The following is an 18,668-nucleotide window of genomic DNA, read 5'->3' on the forward strand; positions in this document are numbered from 1 at the left end:
GCTCTTTCCACTGAGCCACGCTGCTTCTCGTCTTAGGCTTAGTCTCGGCTTAGTCAGGGAAGGCCTCTAGGAGGAGATGTGCATTCATTTAAGCCTTTGAAGTGGGGGACAGTGTCGGATTTGAGGAAGGAGGGCAAACTAGGGCAGGGCAGGACCTGGGCAAGAGGTCAGCGACGAGATAGACAAGATCAAGGAACACTGAGAAGGTTGGCATTAGAGGAACAAAGTGTGTGGGATGGGTTGTAGTGGGAGAGTAGCGCTCTGGCCATGTTGCAGATTTTACAGGGATCTCTGAAGGGCTTCTGATGGCTGGACTGGGGCAGCCAGGTCCAGCGGGGCCATCTAGCTCTTCCTAGGGAGGGAGGGACAGAGCTAGACCCAGGTAAGGGAACAAGAGAAGTGAGCGTGGCCTAGTGGATAGATCACAGGCCCAGGACTCGGGAGGAACTAGATTCTAATCCATGCAACTCCACTTGCCTGATTTGTGACCTTGGGCAAGATGCTTCACTTTTTTGTACCTCAGAGAAGGCCCAGGGAAGTGAAGTGATTTGATAATGTCACCCAGCAGGCAAATGCTGGAACTGGATTAGAACCCAGGTCCTTCTGACTCCCAGGCCCATGCTGTATCCACTAGGCCACCCTGCTTCTCTTAAATAATAATTATTATTTGTTGAGCACTTACTATGTGCCAGGCACTGTACTAACCGTTGGGGTGGGCAAATCAGGTTGGGCACAATCTCTGCCCCACATAGGACTCACAGTCTTAATCCCCATTTTACAGATGAGGGAACTGAGGCACAGTGAAGTGATTTACCCAAGGTCACACAGACAAGTGGCAGAGCCGGGATTAGAACCTTCTGACTTCTAAATCCGTGCTCTGTCCACATGTTAAACTGTGAGCCCCTTGTGGGCAGGGACTGTGTCCAACTTGATCAATTTGTATCTACCCCCATATTTGGAACAGTGCTTGACACAAAGCAGGAGCTTAACAGGTACCATAAAAATAGCTATTATCAATTATTATAGCCTAAATTCCATGATGGAGTGGGGCCCTTGAAACTGTGTCCTGTGGAGCCCTCAGTGACTGTGGCCCCCATTTCTCCCCAGGACTTTGTGAGTTTCCACCCTGATTTTCATTTTAGCCAGGGGTAGAGGGAGATGGGGCCAATCAGTCAGAAATGAGGCTGACACAGAGGGGAGAAAAATGAGAAAAGGGCCAACTCTCTTGAGAAAAAAATAAGACCATTCCAGAGGGATATAGTGAATACGATCCTAACTCTGTAATTGTTGAGAAGTGGTATTTTTTAAGCTCTTTGTACCAGGCACTGTACTAAGCCCTGGGGTAGACACAAGGTAATCAGGTTGGACACAGTGCAAGTCCCGCATGGGGCTCACTGTCATAATCCCCATTTTACAGATGAGGAAACTGAGGCCCAAGGTCATACAGCAGAAAATTGGCGGGGCTGCAGTTAGAACCCAGGTCCCTCTGGCTCCCAGGCCCATGCTCTAGCCATTAGGCCACACTGCTTCTCTATTGACCGCAGACTACATGCAAATCTTACGCAGCTGCCCTGAAGCCCCTCCTTTTTTAAAACATTTTTTGGGGCCCTGAAAAATTTTTAGTGGTGATCACTGGAAGTAGAGGATAGATTAAGGGAAACATTTAAGAATAATAATCTAATTATAGATGTTTAACAACTGCCCTAGCATAACAGTAATAGACAATAATGATATTGGATGATTAAATCCTGTCCTAAAACGGATCCAAAGAAATTGTATCTTCTGAAATTGAAAGAACAATACATTCTCTCTCCTTTATCCCATACAAATTAACTTGTTTCATGGGGGTCAAGATAAAACTGGTAAGCGATGACTAAAATCGTACCGGAATGTAACTTCTGACTGACACGCTCCTTCCCCAGAGATTCTCTCCCTTCATTTACAATGCAGTTTCATCTTTGGATTTTATGATAAATATTAAAAAGCTACTTTAACTCCTTCCCAGGGGATAGATTTTTCTGGCTCCTCAGTAAATTCAGTTTCCAACTGAGTATTCTTCAATTAGAAGGAATAACTTTCCTGTGGAATCAAAAATGCATTTAGAATTTTTTTTCTTAAACAGTCTTACAAATGGGTACCTCGCAGGCAGTTTTTAGCAAAAGAGACAAAGCAACTCCTATGCCATGTGCAGAGAGGAGGCTTTTGCCCACAGTGAGTGATTAACTTGAGTCTACCCCAGTGCCTGGCACATACTAAGCGCTGGACTAATACCATTAAAAAAATGAAGACTCTGGGAGGGATGGTATTGACTTGGGTGAAAGGTAAGGTAAGCAGTGGTAGGCCATCCAAAAGCCACGCTTGCAAATCTGCCCCTAATCTCTCCCCTAGGGAGCCACATTTGGCAGTGGGAGGAGCACATTGTGTAAAAGATGTGGGAAACCTCCACCCTTCAATCAGTCACTCAGTCAATCAGTGGTATTTATTGAGTGGTTATTGAGTGCAGAACACTGCCGTAAGAGCTTGGGAAAGTACAGCGCAGTAGAGTTGGTAGACAATCCCTGCCCACAAAGAGCTTGCAGTCTAGAGGAGGAGACAGATATTAAAATTAATGACGGTTAAGGGGAAATGGCAGAGTCAAAGGATGTGGACATAAGTTTAGATTTCCTCTAGTGTCTTAGACATTCGTATCCTAAAAATTGGCCTCTAATGTTCGCAATGATTGTGGAGATGTGAGAACTCTGATTTTTACTGTAGCAACTAAACCATCACAATGTTCCATTTTGTGAGGGGGCCTTTTATTTTGTCACAACCAAGCCTCTTAAAGCTCGGATCTAATAAAGCTCGGGTCTAATACATCCTCAAAGACAGGCAGTTACTGTTTAATGAGTTCTGCTGGGTCTTTACAGTCTTACATGAACATTTTGAATCACAAGCAAAGAAAACCTAGTCAATCAGAAAGTAATTACTTGGGGCACATCGAGAAGGCAGGATAATATTCTTCTATGGCCAAAGGGACTGTGGAATCTTTAGCCACCGTAAAAGGAGTCATAAAAAGCCCAAATCTTGTCATAGAATCAGTGCCCTCCTGTGATCTTAGGTCATTAATTTAAAAATTAATAGGGAAGATCATATCCCTCACTAAATTTATGATGTCTTTGTAGCCGCATTGACTGTTATTTTGCTGTGAGCTGTAATGGGAACAGGGACTGTCCAACCTGATTATTTTGTATCTAGTCCAGTGCTTAGTACAGTATCTGGCACATAACGCTTAACAGATACCATGAAAAAAAGAGGAGATTTCAGTCTCGTATGAAGGAGAGACAGTAAAATAAATTGGAATTGGATGGGGAAATGCAAGGTTAGTCAGGGAAGGATTCTTGGAGGGCTTTGAAGATGGGAGAGAGTGCTGGACAGTCACATAGGAAATGGGAGCGGGAAGAGAGCAGGGGAATCTCAGGCCAAAGGGAGGGTGAGGGCAAGCGGGGGAACGAGATCGAGGTGCAGTGAGTAGATTGGCATTTGAGGAGTAAAGTGTGCTGACTGGGTTATAGTAACAGAATAGCCAGGTGAGGTCTCCGGGGCAAGGGGATTGAGTATTGAGTGTTTGTTTTTATTCATTTGCAGCATCATGGAAAAATTAAGAAGACCAATTTTCAGAAAAAGCATGAAAAGGTATGTGGATAAAATCAGGATGATGATTTTTAAAAAAATAGAGAATTGGAAAGTATTGCTTATTGACCTTTGGTTTGGATTCACGTGTCATTTTAATATCCTGGGATTATGTATATCAGGGTGTCTTTTTTTTTTCCTGTCTGGCTGTGCATCTTTGGTGGATCTGTTTCACTCTGCCAAACACTTGGGGATTTAGCTGGATCGAGAGCAAGAGCTGGCCCTTCAATTGTATGTGTTTTAGTGTGACTGTCAACCACCCAGCTTTGATCTTCAAAACTTGGGCAGTGGTACTATAAGCCACTGCCAGTGGCTGTGTTCAGCCCAACCCAAGTAACCAAGGGAGATCCAGGCCCGGGAGGTAGAATCAGTAAGAGGGACGAAATCCACTTGCTCCCTTTGACTATTTGGCCTGCTGCACTTTCTAGTCTCCCTTCCTGGCCTTTGTTTTCCATACAGTGATCTATCAAACAATGAAACACCTAGGTGAGTCGAGAACAGCAGAGTTGGCAGACACATTCCCTGCCCACAACAAATAATACCTGGTGTGGTGTTAAGTAAGAATTTGAACTATAGTAAAATCTAGTTAGAGCAACAGCCTGGCATTCGGAAGAGTGTGCATCTCCGTAGCCTTGCTTTACACGCAGTAGAATCAGGCCTTGTCAGGAGACCTGGGCTCTAATCTCATTTTTGCCACTTACCTATTACATGACTTTGAGCAAGTCACTGATCTTCTTTATGCCTCAGAGTCCTCACCCGTAAAATGGGGATGAAGTACCTGTCCTCCCTCACCCTTAGACTGCTGCTGAGCTGGCAGGGGGAGGGGAAAAGGGGGAGACTTTTCGGTTTGAGCCTGTGGGTGGAGCATCACGAGGGCAGGTATCGGAGACAGTTTTTGGGGCCAGGCAAGACAAAAGCTGGGAGGGAGAGGAGGGCAGAGGAGAGATGCAGCAGGGGAAAGAACGAGGAAGGAAAACTTGTGCTGTCTCCTCCTCCTCCTTCACCATTGCCCCAACATTTTTGGTGCTTGCCAAGCATCCAGACTGGCACAGGAAGCACCTCCCACCTCCTCTCAACCCAGTCTCAAATACTGTGAAGAGGAGCTTTCTGTCCATCTCACTATCTGGTCCTAGCTCAGGGTGGTAAAGAGGTGGAGTCACCATCTTGGCTCCCCAGAATCCCCTCTCCCCTGCCTTCCTCATGAAGTTGTCACTAATGGTGAAGAGAAGGTGAGGAGGGAAGAGAATGAAGAAGCTGGTGGGGTAGGCCCCAAGCTTCTCTCGCCTGTAGCAAACTGAGAATTCTTGTCAGCAAGAGGAACAGATTGACTAGCCAGGGATGATTAGAAGCTACCTGTGGCTGGGCCCTTTTACCTCCCATCTCCTTATCTACCATGTGTGCCAAACCTCCTTCCCCCTACAAGCCCCATGGCCTATGAAAAGAGCCCGGGACTAAAAGTCACAGGACCTGGATTCTAACCCTGTCTCTGCCACCTGTTTGCTGCGTGACTTTGGGTAAGTCACTATACTATTGTGCCTGTTACCTCATCTGTACAATGAGGATTAAGAACGTGAGCCCTATGTGAGACTGTGTCCAACACACTTAGTACAGTGCTGGACACATAGTAAGCACTTAGCAAATGCTGTGAAAAGAAAAACAAAGCCCAATTGCTCCTCTTCCCCAGAATTTCCCTGTCCTGTGTGCAGTCTCCTAGCTTCAGAGACTTGTGCTGTAGGGAAGGAAATGTGCAATCTGGGAGATAAGGAGCTAATGGACAGGGCCACTCTCCCACCCTGTTCCTCCTGGGAATAAAAGCCAAACTGTCACTGAGTGGAACACAGTTTTTGGAGGCTTTATTCATGTTGCCCCATTCACCGAGATAACTAAACCAAGGATAAAGTTGCAGTGCATTCTGTGGGGAACTCACAGAAAGCAACCCTGTTCAAACTCCCCTGTCAAAATGTCACTTCTCTGGGGAGGGAAAAGAGGTGTGCTTAAAAAGGTTCCTCCTTTGTTTAATCTGAGGCTGTTGGTTTTTAATCATTTTGATACAGTGATTTTACTTGTCAGCCATAATAACAATATGGCCTTTTCAGTTTTAAGGAAAAGAAAGACCTTGCCGTGGCTCTTTTATTTGGTGTTCTCAGCCATTTCCTCTGGCACTATTCCACTCCATTTATTAAAATTCATATGGCCTCCGAACTCCTTTGGTAATTCTTTGTCAGATTTTGAAATCCACCCCTGGAGTATTTCAGTTTCTAATTCACGTAGGGAGACTAACTCATCAGCAGCTGCCCTCTTAATTGGAAGATCAAGACATCTACAAGGACGAGAAGCTGTTTTAAATTGCTGATGTGTTTTGGTTATTATTATTATTATTTTTTTAATTCAGCATAGATGACTGAGGGTCCTAACCCACTGGAAAAATCTCAACTGTCCCTTTGAGAATGAGAATCATTGTTCGGAGAAATGTGAATTTGAGCATTTAGTTTCTTGTCGTACTGTTATCTGCCGTGTCTGGAAAAGGAGCATGCCTTAAGGAACTGTATAATTATTTCAGTGGGGAAAAGGGCTTGACTATAGATAAATGTTACAAAAAAGGGATTTAAAATGCACATATTTTAATTCTAATATGCCTAAAATAACATGAAATGTTATGGGAGACACGTATTTGGACTACATAAACATCAGAGAAATGTATATTTCTGACTCAGAACAAGGATCTCAAATAAATATATTCTCCTGACTTAGCATGCCTTGAGCCCATAGACCCTGGATAACTCTGAAAGTTCTTCCCTACTGTCTTTCTAGAATAAATTTTTCCACCTTTTAAAAAAAGGAATAAATATTTCATAAAAAACCACCCTGAGAAGAGCCCTTCTTCCTCATCCTGTCAGAGAGTTATGTGCGCTCTGTGCTGTAAAATGTAGGTGCAGAGGAAGTGGGGTTAGATTGCGCAGGACTTCTGGAAGGAAAGCCTAAGGAAATTCATGAATAGGGAAATACAGGCCCTGAGATAATAGGAAACCCTCCAGCAAATAGTTTTCAAAAATCATCGGCCTGGAGACGATCCAGTTTGACACCTAAAGTTTGCATCTCATTTACAGTTATCCCTTTTTCCGACCACCTCCATACCTCCAGGTTGAGAGAAAAAGAATTGTCCACAGCAAACACCGTGATGATGTTCATAATTGTGGTATTTGTTAAGTTCTCACTTAGCACCAGGCACTGCGCTGGGGTGTATACAAGCAGATCAGGTTGGACACAGTTCTTGTCCCACATGGGGTTCACAGACTCAATCCCCATTTTAGTGAAGTGACTTGGCCAAGGTCAGAGCAGGCAAGTGGCAGAGTTGGGATTAGAACCCACCACCTTCTGACTCCCTGGCCCATGCTCTTATCCACTATGCATTGCTACTTCTCTAGGTTGATATGTCTAAAATGTGCCAGTTTGGGGGAAGAAATAAAAGGGAACCTGAATGAGCATTGCCCTTTCTTCCACTCCTCTGGACTTTGAACCCCATGCGGGTTCACACCGCATGTGTCCAACCAGACTATTCCCAAACACTGAGTATAGTGCTTGGCTCATAGTAAGCACTTAGTAAGTATTATTATGTTATTATTTTGTTAAGAGTCCAGCAGTTGTTAATAATGATAGTAATAATAAAATTATTATTTTAATTTATTTAAGTGCTTTGAAGTGCTTACAATATGCCAAGCACTTTACTAGAGCCCATGATTTTCTGACTCACAGGCCCGTGCTCTAGTCTTTCAATCATATGTTTTGAGCACTTACTGTGTGCAGAGCACTGTACTAAGTGTTTGGGAGAGTACAGTATGCCAGTAAATACACATTCCCTACCTAAAATGAGCTTACAGTCTAGAGGGGGAGACAGACATTAATATAAATTACAGATATGTCCATAAGTGCAATGGGGCTTGGAGCAGTGGATGATTAAAGGGATGAAGTCAAGGTGACACAGAAGGGAGTGGGAGATGAAGAAAAGTGGGTCTTAGGGAAGGTCTCTTGGAGATGTGCCTACAGTAAGGCTTTGAATGAGGGGAGAGTCATCGTCTGTCAGATATGAGGGAGGGCATTCCAGGCCAGAGGCAGGACATGGATGAGAGGTTGGCAGCGAGATAGATGAGATTGAGGTACAGTTAGAAGGTTGGCATTAGAGAAGTGAAGTGTCGAGACTGGGTTATAGTAGGAGAGTAGTGAGGTGAGGTAGGAGGAGTAAGGAGATTGAGGGCTTTAAAGCCAGTGGTGAGGAGTTTGTTTGATGCAGAGGTGGGTGGGCAAACCGCTGGAGTTCCTTGAGACTATAATACAGCAGAATTAATGGATGTGTTACCTTCGTGTCCGCACCACCCTTGAGTGATTCCATCCCGATGTGCGTCTTTTCGAACCGGATTCCTAATCTGTCTTCATAAAGAAACCCCCTTTGATTCAGATAGGGGACGAGCTCTCCAGTCTGAGAGTTAGGTTTCTGGCCAAACCGTATTAGGGAATGGAACCAAAAACCCACCACTGGTAACCGGATAGTTTCATGTGATGCAGGGGGTTGTGCGGGGGGAAGGGTGAGGGCAAGCAGCAAATGACTTAGAGACAACAGACAAGTTACACTGGTGACAATTAGAAGGTTGTTCTCTTAGCACCATCTGGTGGGCAGGAGCTCTCAGGTCTGCTCTTTCTGTGCTATCGCCTACTCCCAGGGTCATGGAGAGAGTGAGCCTCATTAACTAACAGCAGGAACGCTCCTTGAAACAGATAGCGATGACCTCATCTCAGCAAATTTTTGGAGAACAAGATCCTAAAGGTCTTCACCGTCTTCAGGTAGAGAGGTGAAAGATCAAACTGCAGCTGTTGTTCAGGCAGCTCAGTAATCATTCGGTAGTATTGAGTGCTTACTGTATGCAAGGCACTCTACTAAGCCCTCGGGAGAGTGCAGTATAACACCATTGGAGACAATGAGGAATAATTGACCCCAAGCCCAGGCCTGGGAGTCAGAAGGACCTGGGTTCCATTTCTGGCTCTGCCACTTCAGTGCTTTGTGACCTAGAGTAAGTAACTTCACTTCTCTGGACGTCAGTGATATGTAAAATGGGGATTAAGAGTGTGAGCCCCGTGTGGGACAGGGACCTCATCTAACCTGATTAGACTTTATCTTCCCAGGGACCTCATCTAACCTGATTAGACTTTATCTTCCCGTGCGCTTAGTACAGTGCTTAGCAAATGCCATAAAAAGTCATGATTATTCTCCATTACTCTCTATTGCCAGCAAAGTCCTACTACAGGACTTCTGGATCAGCGATGACTACTACTAGTATTAATAACAACACTACTAATAATAATAGTACTTGTTAAGCACTTAGAAAGTGCTAAGCACTGGGGTACATACACGCTAATCAGGTTGGACACAGTCCCTGTCTCATATGGGGCTCACACCCTTGATCTCCAGTTTACAGAAGAGGGAACCAAGGCCCAGAAGAAGCCCACTGGGCTTTACAGTCACATAAACACAAATACACATGCTGGATATGTGTGCCCTGCATTGGGCTTCTCTCTCTCTCTCTCTCTCTCTCTCTCTCTTTCTCTGTCCTTCTCATTTCTCCCGTTCTCTTGTGTCTCTCCATGGACTACCATCTGAAGCACCTGTTTGATCATCAGTGCATGTTACCTGTTTGATGATTAAGATCTCAGAAGCCTGTCACTGTTAGGAAGCTGAAACTCAACTCCTGAAGCACTTTGTAAAAAAAAAAAAAAGGCAGGACCATTACACTCCCTCATCAGTCACTATTTTCAGAGCAAATTTCTGAGCTGAGATTAACAGTATTATTTGATTTACTATGAAATTGTCAAATGAGAGAATACTTTCAGAGCTGTTGGTTTAAATCACTTAAGTTCTGGCGAGTTGAAACATTGATGACAGTTCTGCACTTCAGTTCATTTAAATTATTTCCTTCTACGGACAAAAGTAAAGAAAAAAATCTTAATTTTTCTTAAAGTTTTAATTTGTTAAAGATATCTGAAATACTTTCCATTTTCATTTTATCAGCCTCTTCTGGATGCTTAAAGTTACTGCAGCGATTTGAGGAGAAGTAGCAGGAATTGAGGGAATGTATTATGCTTTCTTGATCACTAGATGACTAGAGACGTTTAGAGGGACAAAGCGTGGTTTTTCTTTTAAAAAGATAACATACTCCTAATCTCGGTCAAGACCATGTGGACTAAAAACGGGTGAACTGTCAAAGCTTAGAGAGAAAAATGTATGCTTCTGCATAGCTATATGAATTTCAAATCAGACCTTGGAGTACTTAGCATTAATAATATTTGGCAAATTCTTGGAATGAGCAAAGCACTCTGAGGCACTGGGGAAAAAATAGAAGAACATTGATTTTGAGAAACCTTCAACCCACAGGGTCCGACTTCCAGCGGGAGAGAAGGGACCCAAAGAAAAAAGCATTGTGGTCTAGTGGAAAGAGCACGGGCCTGGGAGTCAGCTGACCTGGGTTCTAATCCCGGCTGTGCCACTTGTTGGCTGTGTGACCTTGGGCAACTCACTTCACTTCTCTGTGCCTCAGTTACCTCTTCTGTAAAATGAGGATTAAGTCCTCCTCCCTCAAATTTAGATTGTGGGCCCCAAGTTGACAGAGACTGTGTCCAAATTAATTATCTTGTATCTACCTCAGAGCTCATTACAACCTCTGACACTTAGTAAGTGCCTCTCAAGCAATCAATCAATCATTTATGGAGTGTTCACTGTGTGCAGAGCACTTGGGAGAGTAGAGTTCAACAGAATTGTGGTAGACACGTACCCTGCCCATAGTGAGCTTACAGTGTACGGTGGGAGACAGACAGTAATATAAATAAATCAGGCATGTAATAGGAATCAGAATTCAGGTATTGCACTCTCCTGGTCTCTTTGGAGATTCCAGCCTTTGCGATGGGATTTTATTTTGTTGAAATAGTGACTAGTGATCATCTGTGAGTATTCACTGCAAGAAGTGTCCAAATTGTCAGCCAGCAGCTGTGATACTTTCCAGGCTGCACACGGTAGACAAGTGGCTCAGTTGGGAACCCATGATCTCCCAACAGGCCATTCCCAAAGGCTGAGGACAGGCCACTTGGATCTTTTCTGTCCTGGAGAGAGGAATGGGTACGGAACAAGTATTAGCTCAATTCAGGCTTTTCTCATGTTGTTAGTGCAAGGACTTACTCAATATCCACTACTTAAGGTATTTGTTATGCACTTTCCGTGTGCCACTCACTGCCCTAAGTGCTGGGGTAGATACAGGATAATCAAGAATTAGGAATCTTCCTTAGAATGGAACGGAAGAGGGAGCCAGAGACCTCCTCTGACTAAACCCTCATTTTCCTTTTCTCCCTCTCCCTCCTGTGCTGCCCTGGTTTGCTCCCTTTATTCACTCTGCCTCCACCAGCCCCACAGCACTTACGTGTGTATATCCATTATTTATTGATATTATTGTCTATCACCTCTTTTGGACCATGAGCTCATTGTGGGTAGAGGATGTGTTTGTAATCTCTCAAGCGCCTACAACAGTGTTCTGTGCACTATAAGCTCTCATAAACACAAATGAGTAATAAGTTCTTTCATTGTCATATTTATTGAGCACTTATTGTGTGCGGAGCACTGTACTAAGGGCTTGGGAAAGTACAATACAACAATAAACAGGGACATGTCCTGCCCACAATGAGCTCGCAGTCTAGAATATTATCATAGACTTGACAGCATAAGACAAGACTCTCCCAAGTGCTTAGTACAATGCTCTGCACAGTAAGTGCTCAGTAAATATGATTGACTGACTGACTATTTTTGCCCAGTGCAGTGTTTTGCCCCTGGCAGGGAGCTCCACAGGGGGAAACCACCCAATCTTTGAAATCCTAAACTAGGAACAACAGCCCAGAGACCACAAATCACTTTCTCATTCTCATTATTATAGTATTTAAGTGGTTACTGCGTGACAGGCATTCTCCGAAGTGCTGGGGTAGATTCAAGATCATCAGATCAGACAGACAGTTCCTGAAGAATCAGCACAGTCTAATAGGTAGAGCCTGGGCCTGGGAGTCAGAAGGGCATGGGTTCTAATCCTGTTTCTGCCACTTGTCTGCTGTGTGACTTTAGGCTTAACTTCTCTGGGCCTCAGTTTCATCACCTGGAAAATGGGGATTCAGTACCTGTGCTTGCTTCTACTTAGACCGTAAGCCATGTGTATTGGAACTGATTGTCTTAGAGCTACTCCAGAGCATATAATAAACCCTTAAGTACCTCAGTTGTTATGATTATCATTATCATTACTAACAAGTGTAAAATCATCAGACTGCTTAGAAGCACAAAGCAACGTACCAAAAAAGGCCTGAACAAGGGGAGCAGACTTTCAGTGAGGAAGAGGGAGAAGAAACGAAAGGACATAGAAGCCAATCAGTAGTATATTTTGAGCACTTACTGTGTTCTGAACACTGTACTAGGTGTTTGAGAGAGAGCAGTGCAGTAAGAGTTGATAATAATAATAATAATGATAATGTTGGTATTTGTTAAGCTCTTACTATGTGCAGAGCACTGTTCTAAGCACTGGGGTAGATACAGGGTAATCAGTTGTCTCACGTGAGGCTCATAGTTAATCCCCATTTTACAGATGAGGTAACTGAGGCACAGAGAAGTTAAGTGACTTGCCCACAGTCACACAGCTGACAAGTCGCAGAGCCAGGTGTGGAACCCATGACCTCTGACTCCGAAGCCCAGGCTCTCTTAGATGCGTTCCTTGCCCACAGTTTGCTTCCGGTCTACGGAGGATGGCAGATGTTAAAATAACCCAGAAGGCAATGAGACATTTGCTAAAACTTGAAAAACAACATGCAGTCACAGTGATAGCACTTAGAAGAGAAAAAATCGGATAAACTCAACATTCTCCCCTACTCAGCATTCCTCCCCTCTAGCCTGCCATTAGCCGTTACTTGGCCGGGGATAGGAGCAAATCACTGCCTCTAAGACAGGTAGATGGAGAAATTGTCATTTGAAATAATAAGAAAAAATGATAGTTTGCCTGGAAGCCTGCCCGAATTGACAAAGTGAGTTGAAAGACAGGAGCCATTTTAGAAGGTTTCAAGAAATATTCCAAACCCACCACTGTCCCCCTCTGTGAGCCCCCCACCCCCGTAGCTGCTCGGTAAATGCTTGCTTGAAAATCGTGACCCAAAAGGCTCAGGTCTAGCGACCTTCGGGTTTGAATGGAACTTATCAGAGACTTTTAGATTGAAGAGTTTTTGTATTTTTCTGTGGGTTACCACTGGCCCTTTTCCAAAAGTAAAAGTTGAGGTATGTTGCCTTTGGGGAGATATGGGAGAGTAAATAAGCTCTGAATTCCCAAGAAAAAAATCCATTGAATTGATCGTTTTTGTTGCAGACGAGCAATCATCTCCTTGGACCGAAGCCATTCCCGCTGGACAGACTGTTAGCCATATTATACAGCATTGTGGACAACAGAGTTGCTCCAACGGCCAATATATTTTCCCAGGTGAGTGAAGATTTAATTACATAGGTGGCTTTTAATCATCCTCTGCGAGTTCCTGAAAACGCCACCGTCTTTAAGATGAAATCCCAGGCCTCGTTATTTTTGACAGTGTAGGGTAATTCATGTTCAAGCAGAAAGGGTATTGTGTGAAAAGTGGAAAATGAATGGCTTGTCAGCAATTTTGAATTTTGGGCCCCTGGAGAATTTGATCTTTTCTCAATTCAAATACAGTGGACTGCATTCCATCGTGTTGGAAATTTTAAGGCAAAAACAGGTTTCCAGGATTGTACTGTGTTTTGTACGTCGCTAATATTGCTAAAGCAAGAGTCCTGAATTTTCTGTGCAGCAGTGGTTTCATTATGGAATGAATCCCAGTTTCACTAATTAGTAAAACAGAAATTTTAATTTTTCCATCAAATCAAAATTGAACCTCTCTCCATGCTATTTAGAGATTTACGTTTCATGAAAAACGTATGATGGAACGTATGAGGTCCGTATCTAATGACATTGTTGCGATGTGCAGCAGTCTTCTTTTGGGTATAATGAAGTCATCAAGAAGAGTTTAGAAAGTAAGAGAAATGTGATCAGGCCCAAATCAATTAGGGGCTTTAAATTTACAGTATAATCTTGTTGCCTAGTGTCTATTCTATATTGTAATTCACTAGGTGGCAGCAGTTCTATGTGGAAAGTGAATCCAGGGAACTTTTCCAGCAGTTTGAAAGTACGTGAGCTATTCACATTTTGCTAGAGAAAGCTTCACCCTTGAAGGAAAATGGCGAGTGGGATTTTTCAGGCTTTGAAAATGGATTCCTCCGTAGGTCCAGAAAAATACAGAATGCTGTCTTACTCTAAACCAAGTTCAGATGAGACACTGGGATGAGAAGTATCTTTTTTGATCCATCCGAGTTCAGCTACATGCCCAGGTTTGTTTTCATAAAACCCCAGGTGAAGGAAAACTTGTGAGGTTTCCAGTGCCTGGTGACTGCTCACAAGCTTCTTCCAGTGGTGTGTTATTCTGTATCCAGACAGGATCATGCTCTCAGAACTTTCTTTAGTTCCCTAAAGGTGTTTTATAGCCAAAACGTGGTGAAATATGCATTCTGGCAGATCTGGGTGTGTGTGGGATAGGAAACCTAGGTTTATAAAATTCAGGAAAGCTCTTGATGCTACAAGCACTTTCTAAATCCAAAGAGAGTATGCCAGTTTAAACTTAAAAAACACCCCGGAGTCTTAAAGTTTAAAGTTCTCTTTCCAGGATCATCACTATTTGTACACAGTATACTGTAGAACCAGTTTTACTTCAAGTGCTTAGTACAGTGATCTGCACGCAAGAGAGAAACCGCATGGCCCAGTGGATAGAGCACCGGCTTGGGAGTCAGAAGGATGAGGGTTATAATCCCGGCTCCATCGCTTGTTGGCTGTGTGACCTTGGGCAAGTCACTTCACATCTCTATGCCTCAGTTCCCTCATCTCTAAAATGAGGATTAAGACTGTGAACCCCATATGGGACAGGCACTGTGTCCAACCTGATTAGCTTGTATTTACCCCAGTGCCTTAGCAAACAATATGAGCTCAATAAATATAATTGAATAAATAAAAAGATGAATTCTTAGGTGCTGGAACTGATTTAAGGCTCAAGTTAGCAAAGATCGAGGCCTGCTTTGGGAGCTCATAAGAATGTGGCATCCACCCATACCAAATGCCATTACTGGGTCATAATCAATCAGTGGTATTCATTGAACACTGACTGTGTGCAGAACACTGTACTAAGCTCTTGGGAGAGTACCGTAGGGCAGTTTGTAGACATGTTCATTCGCTACCCACAATGACCTTACATTCTATATGGGGAGACAGGCATCATTGTAGCTCTGTACTAAGCACTTGAGAGAGTAAGATATAGCAGAGTTGGTGGACACATTCCGTTCCCATAAGGAGCTTTTTTAAAAAAGGAATTGCTATTAATAGTAATAATTTACGCACTTACTATGTGTCATTGTAGTACGTACAGGGGATGATATAAGATAATCAGGTCAGACACATTCCCTATGCCACATAGGACTCACAGTCTAGGAGGGAGAACAGATATTCTCACAGATCATGAGTTCGAATCCCAGCTCTGCCACTTGTCAGCTGTGTGACTGTGGGCAAGTCACTTAACTTCTCTGTGCCTCAGTTCCCTCATCTGTAAAATGGGGATTAAGACTGTGAGCCCCACGTGGGACAACCTGATTCCCCTATGTCTACCCCAGCGCTTAGAACAGTGCTCGGCACATAGTAAGCGCTTAACAAATACCAACATTATTATATTAAATCCCCACTTTACAGGTGAGGTAACTGAGAGGCAGAGAAATAAACCCTACAGCACTTATGCATATTTCTTCAAACTGTATATTATAAATTATATCAATGTCTGTCCCACTCCCTCTTTGTTGCCCTGATTTGCTCCTTCAGCATCCCAGTACTTTTTGTACAAAGCCATAATTTGTTTATTAATATTAATGTCTGTCTTTCCCTCTAGAGTGTAAACTCATTGTAGTCAGGGAATGTGTCTTTCAACTCTGTTATATTGTTACGTTGTACTTTCCCGAGCACTGCAAAGAGCTCAATAAATATGACTGACTGAATGAATGGTTGACTGATTGAAAAAGCCTGGCCTCGGAGTCAGAGGCCTTGGGGTTCTAATGCCGACTCCACCACTCCTTTGCTATGTGACCTTGGGCAGATCACTTAATTTCTCTGTGCCTCTGTTACCTCGTCTGTAAAATGTGGATTCAGACTGTGAGCCCCATGTAGGTTAGGGACTGAGTCCAAACCGTTTATCTCGTCTCTACCCCAGTGCTTAGTACAGTGCCAGGCACATAGTAAATGCCTAAGGTCAAGAATATTCTTAAGAAACCCCCCACCCCATTTTCACCTTCCTTTTCACCAGTCCTGGGAGCAGTATGGTCCTAGATGAGGCCTCAGGCGTTCATGGTTCAGTCTCAAGGTGGCAACGGGAATCACGGGCAGGAAATTGTACCCTTATGACCACAAGGAAGTAAAAAGAAGGGGAAAAAAAATCCAAGCAAACTGCCTGGTTTTACAGATCTCTCTTGCCAGTTAGACTAGAAGATGCTTTGGACATGTCCCGTCCTATGCTGTTGAATTGTCTGCAACCCATAGCGACTCCATGGACACATATCTCCCAAAAGGCCCCACTTTTCATCTCCAATTGTTCTGGAAGTGTATCCTTAGAGTTTCTTGGTAAAAAAATATGGAAGCGGTTCACTATTGGCTTCTTCCGTGCAATAAACTTGAGTCTCTGCCCTCGACTCTCTCTCTTGCCCGCTGCTGCCCAGCACAGGGGAGTTTTGACTTGTAGCACATTGCCTTCCCCTTGCTAGCCACTGCCCAACTTTGGAATGGAATGGGTAGACCTCTGCTTGACTCTCCCTCCCCTAGCTGAGACTGGTAGAGTACTGGAAACTCCAGGTGCGATCCTGAGAGGGGTGCTTTGGGCAACTGGGAGTGTATACGATACATAACACAATGTCAGTGTTTATGAGTTTTATGGAAAATATATTTTTTTTATAACTCAGATGTTTAAAGGGCCAACTTTGTATGCACACTAGATGGCAATAGTGTTACAGTCAGCATTTAGGGAAGGTGAAAAAAGGAAAAAGTAAATATTGCTTGCTTTTAATGACTGGGAATTTTAGAGCTAGAGGAACAGTTGAAGATTTCATTTAGGAAATGGGCTATCTAGCATCAAATCCACAAATATAGCTTATTGATTAAATCAGTTTTGTTATCTTCAGTGTACTTTTGCATGTGTGTTTGTCTACAAAACTGAAATGGGAGAGCAAGTCTCATGAAGATGTTAAATCTTTTCTATCAGGAAGAAACAGATATGCATTGGGTAGTGGGGCTGGAATGTGTATTAAAAAAACAGCAAAAAGGACATTGAGTTTGGGTGTTTTTATTTAACCCATACTTCAGGATTTTCTGTGTTCTTTTTGGCTATGTTGTCATAGAAACAGTGAATTTTAAATCTTACCTAACCTTGATTGAATATTTATTGCCCTCTGTCATTTTAAAATCCCTGCGGAATCTGAAGGCACACTATAGGATACACTTTTAACTAGTAAAAATTTTAAAAACCATTTTTTTAGCAATCGTAGTTGATTAACATTGCAATTTGCTTTAAGTCTATTTCTCTGTGAAGTCTTAAAAATAACAACAATGTGTTTAAGCAGTAAGGTTCATTAAAATCCTACTGAGAACGGTAATCAACTTAGTAACGGCTGCTTTTGGTTTTAAATTATTTAGTTGATATTCTGAATTTCTCATTTCTGTGCTGAATTCACGTAAAAATCCTTCTCATTAACTTTTCAGAGTTAGCCTCATCCATAAATGATGGGAAAGCAGGCAGATTTCAGAATTTCAGGGTTTGAAAAATACTCAGGCCGTAGAAATGCAATTTGAGACTCCATCCAATGTTTCCCATTTAATATTGGGCAAATTCATTAAACATATGTATAAATATATGATTATATTTAAAATATAAATCAACGGCTCCCACCTAACTGTGTGTGTACTTTAGGACAGGCAAAGCATTAACCTCTTGTTTTCTCATTCGTATTCTCTTCCCCATCTTCCCAGATAGCTGTAATAGAGAACTCGGGAGACATCGTGCAGATGAAATTTCTCCCAAATGAAGTTCTTTTCATTACCTCTTTAAAAAGTCTTTGTCTTTTATGAATTTACAATTTTATATATCTTAATTTTTTGAGACAGAATTAGTATTTTATGACCTACAGCAATGTTGTAAACACTGCTAATTTTACACTGAAGGGTTTTTAACAGAGTGTATGAGTTTCCTTGGGATGTCTTGAATGATATTTTTTGTTCACTTTATTCGTCCATCTTTTTTTATTTTCCCAGTAATGTTATAGTTAGTTTCGGGAAGGCCATAGCAGAATGAGGAGAGATCAATTTTAATTATACTGCTCTTGGATATTCTTATTGGGTTTTTTTTGAATCCTTAGGAGGTGTGATTCCTTGAAAGTCTGAACTTTGAAACTACTGTAGACTGGCAACAGACTTCCAAAAGAAGGGGAGGGCTGAAATCTTGTACAGGAGATTTGTTGACTTAATAGGTTCTGTTTTAGTCTCCACTTATTTTAATTGAAAATTTAGTGTGAACATTTAATGTGAAAGGCATATTTAGTGGCTAAACCCACTTCTGATGTTAATATTTGGGCAAAGAAAGCATAATAGCCTAAATATTTCTTTCCTCAGCAAATCAATTTTATTAACCTTTTGATAAGCTCTAAAATATCAGTCATAACACTATATTCTATAGCTAGATCTAGAAAATAGGGTGTAGTGAAATTCACTCAAAAAGAGAAGGAAATAGCTTTTAGCAAAACCATTTATTTTAGTGCTTTGAAATGCACTTCTTTTCTTCATTTCACAGCGATCATT

At 42.6% G+C, this 18,668-nt stretch overlaps 1 protein-coding gene across 1 annotated transcript in view; it reads left to right on the forward strand.

Moving 5' to 3' along the window:
• Positions 1 to 18,668, forward strand: part of ORC5 (origin recognition complex subunit 5) — an 85,405-nt gene that overhangs the window by 32,793 nt on the left and 33,944 nt on the right. Inside the window, exons 11-12 of the mRNA XM_001508084.6 lie at positions 3,625 to 3,672; positions 13,095 to 13,205. Of these exons, the coding sequence (XP_001508134.2) occupies positions 3,625 to 3,672; positions 13,095 to 13,205 (159 nt within the window). The remainder of the gene's footprint in view (positions 1 to 3,624; positions 3,673 to 13,094; positions 13,206 to 18,668) is intronic.

Source organism: Ornithorhynchus anatinus, chromosome 13 (genome assembly GCF_004115215.2).
Source record: "Ornithorhynchus anatinus isolate Pmale09 chromosome 13, mOrnAna1.pri.v4, whole genome shotgun sequence".
In the NCBI taxonomy this organism is placed as follows: Eukaryota; Metazoa; Chordata; class Mammalia; order Monotremata; family Ornithorhynchidae; genus Ornithorhynchus; species Ornithorhynchus anatinus.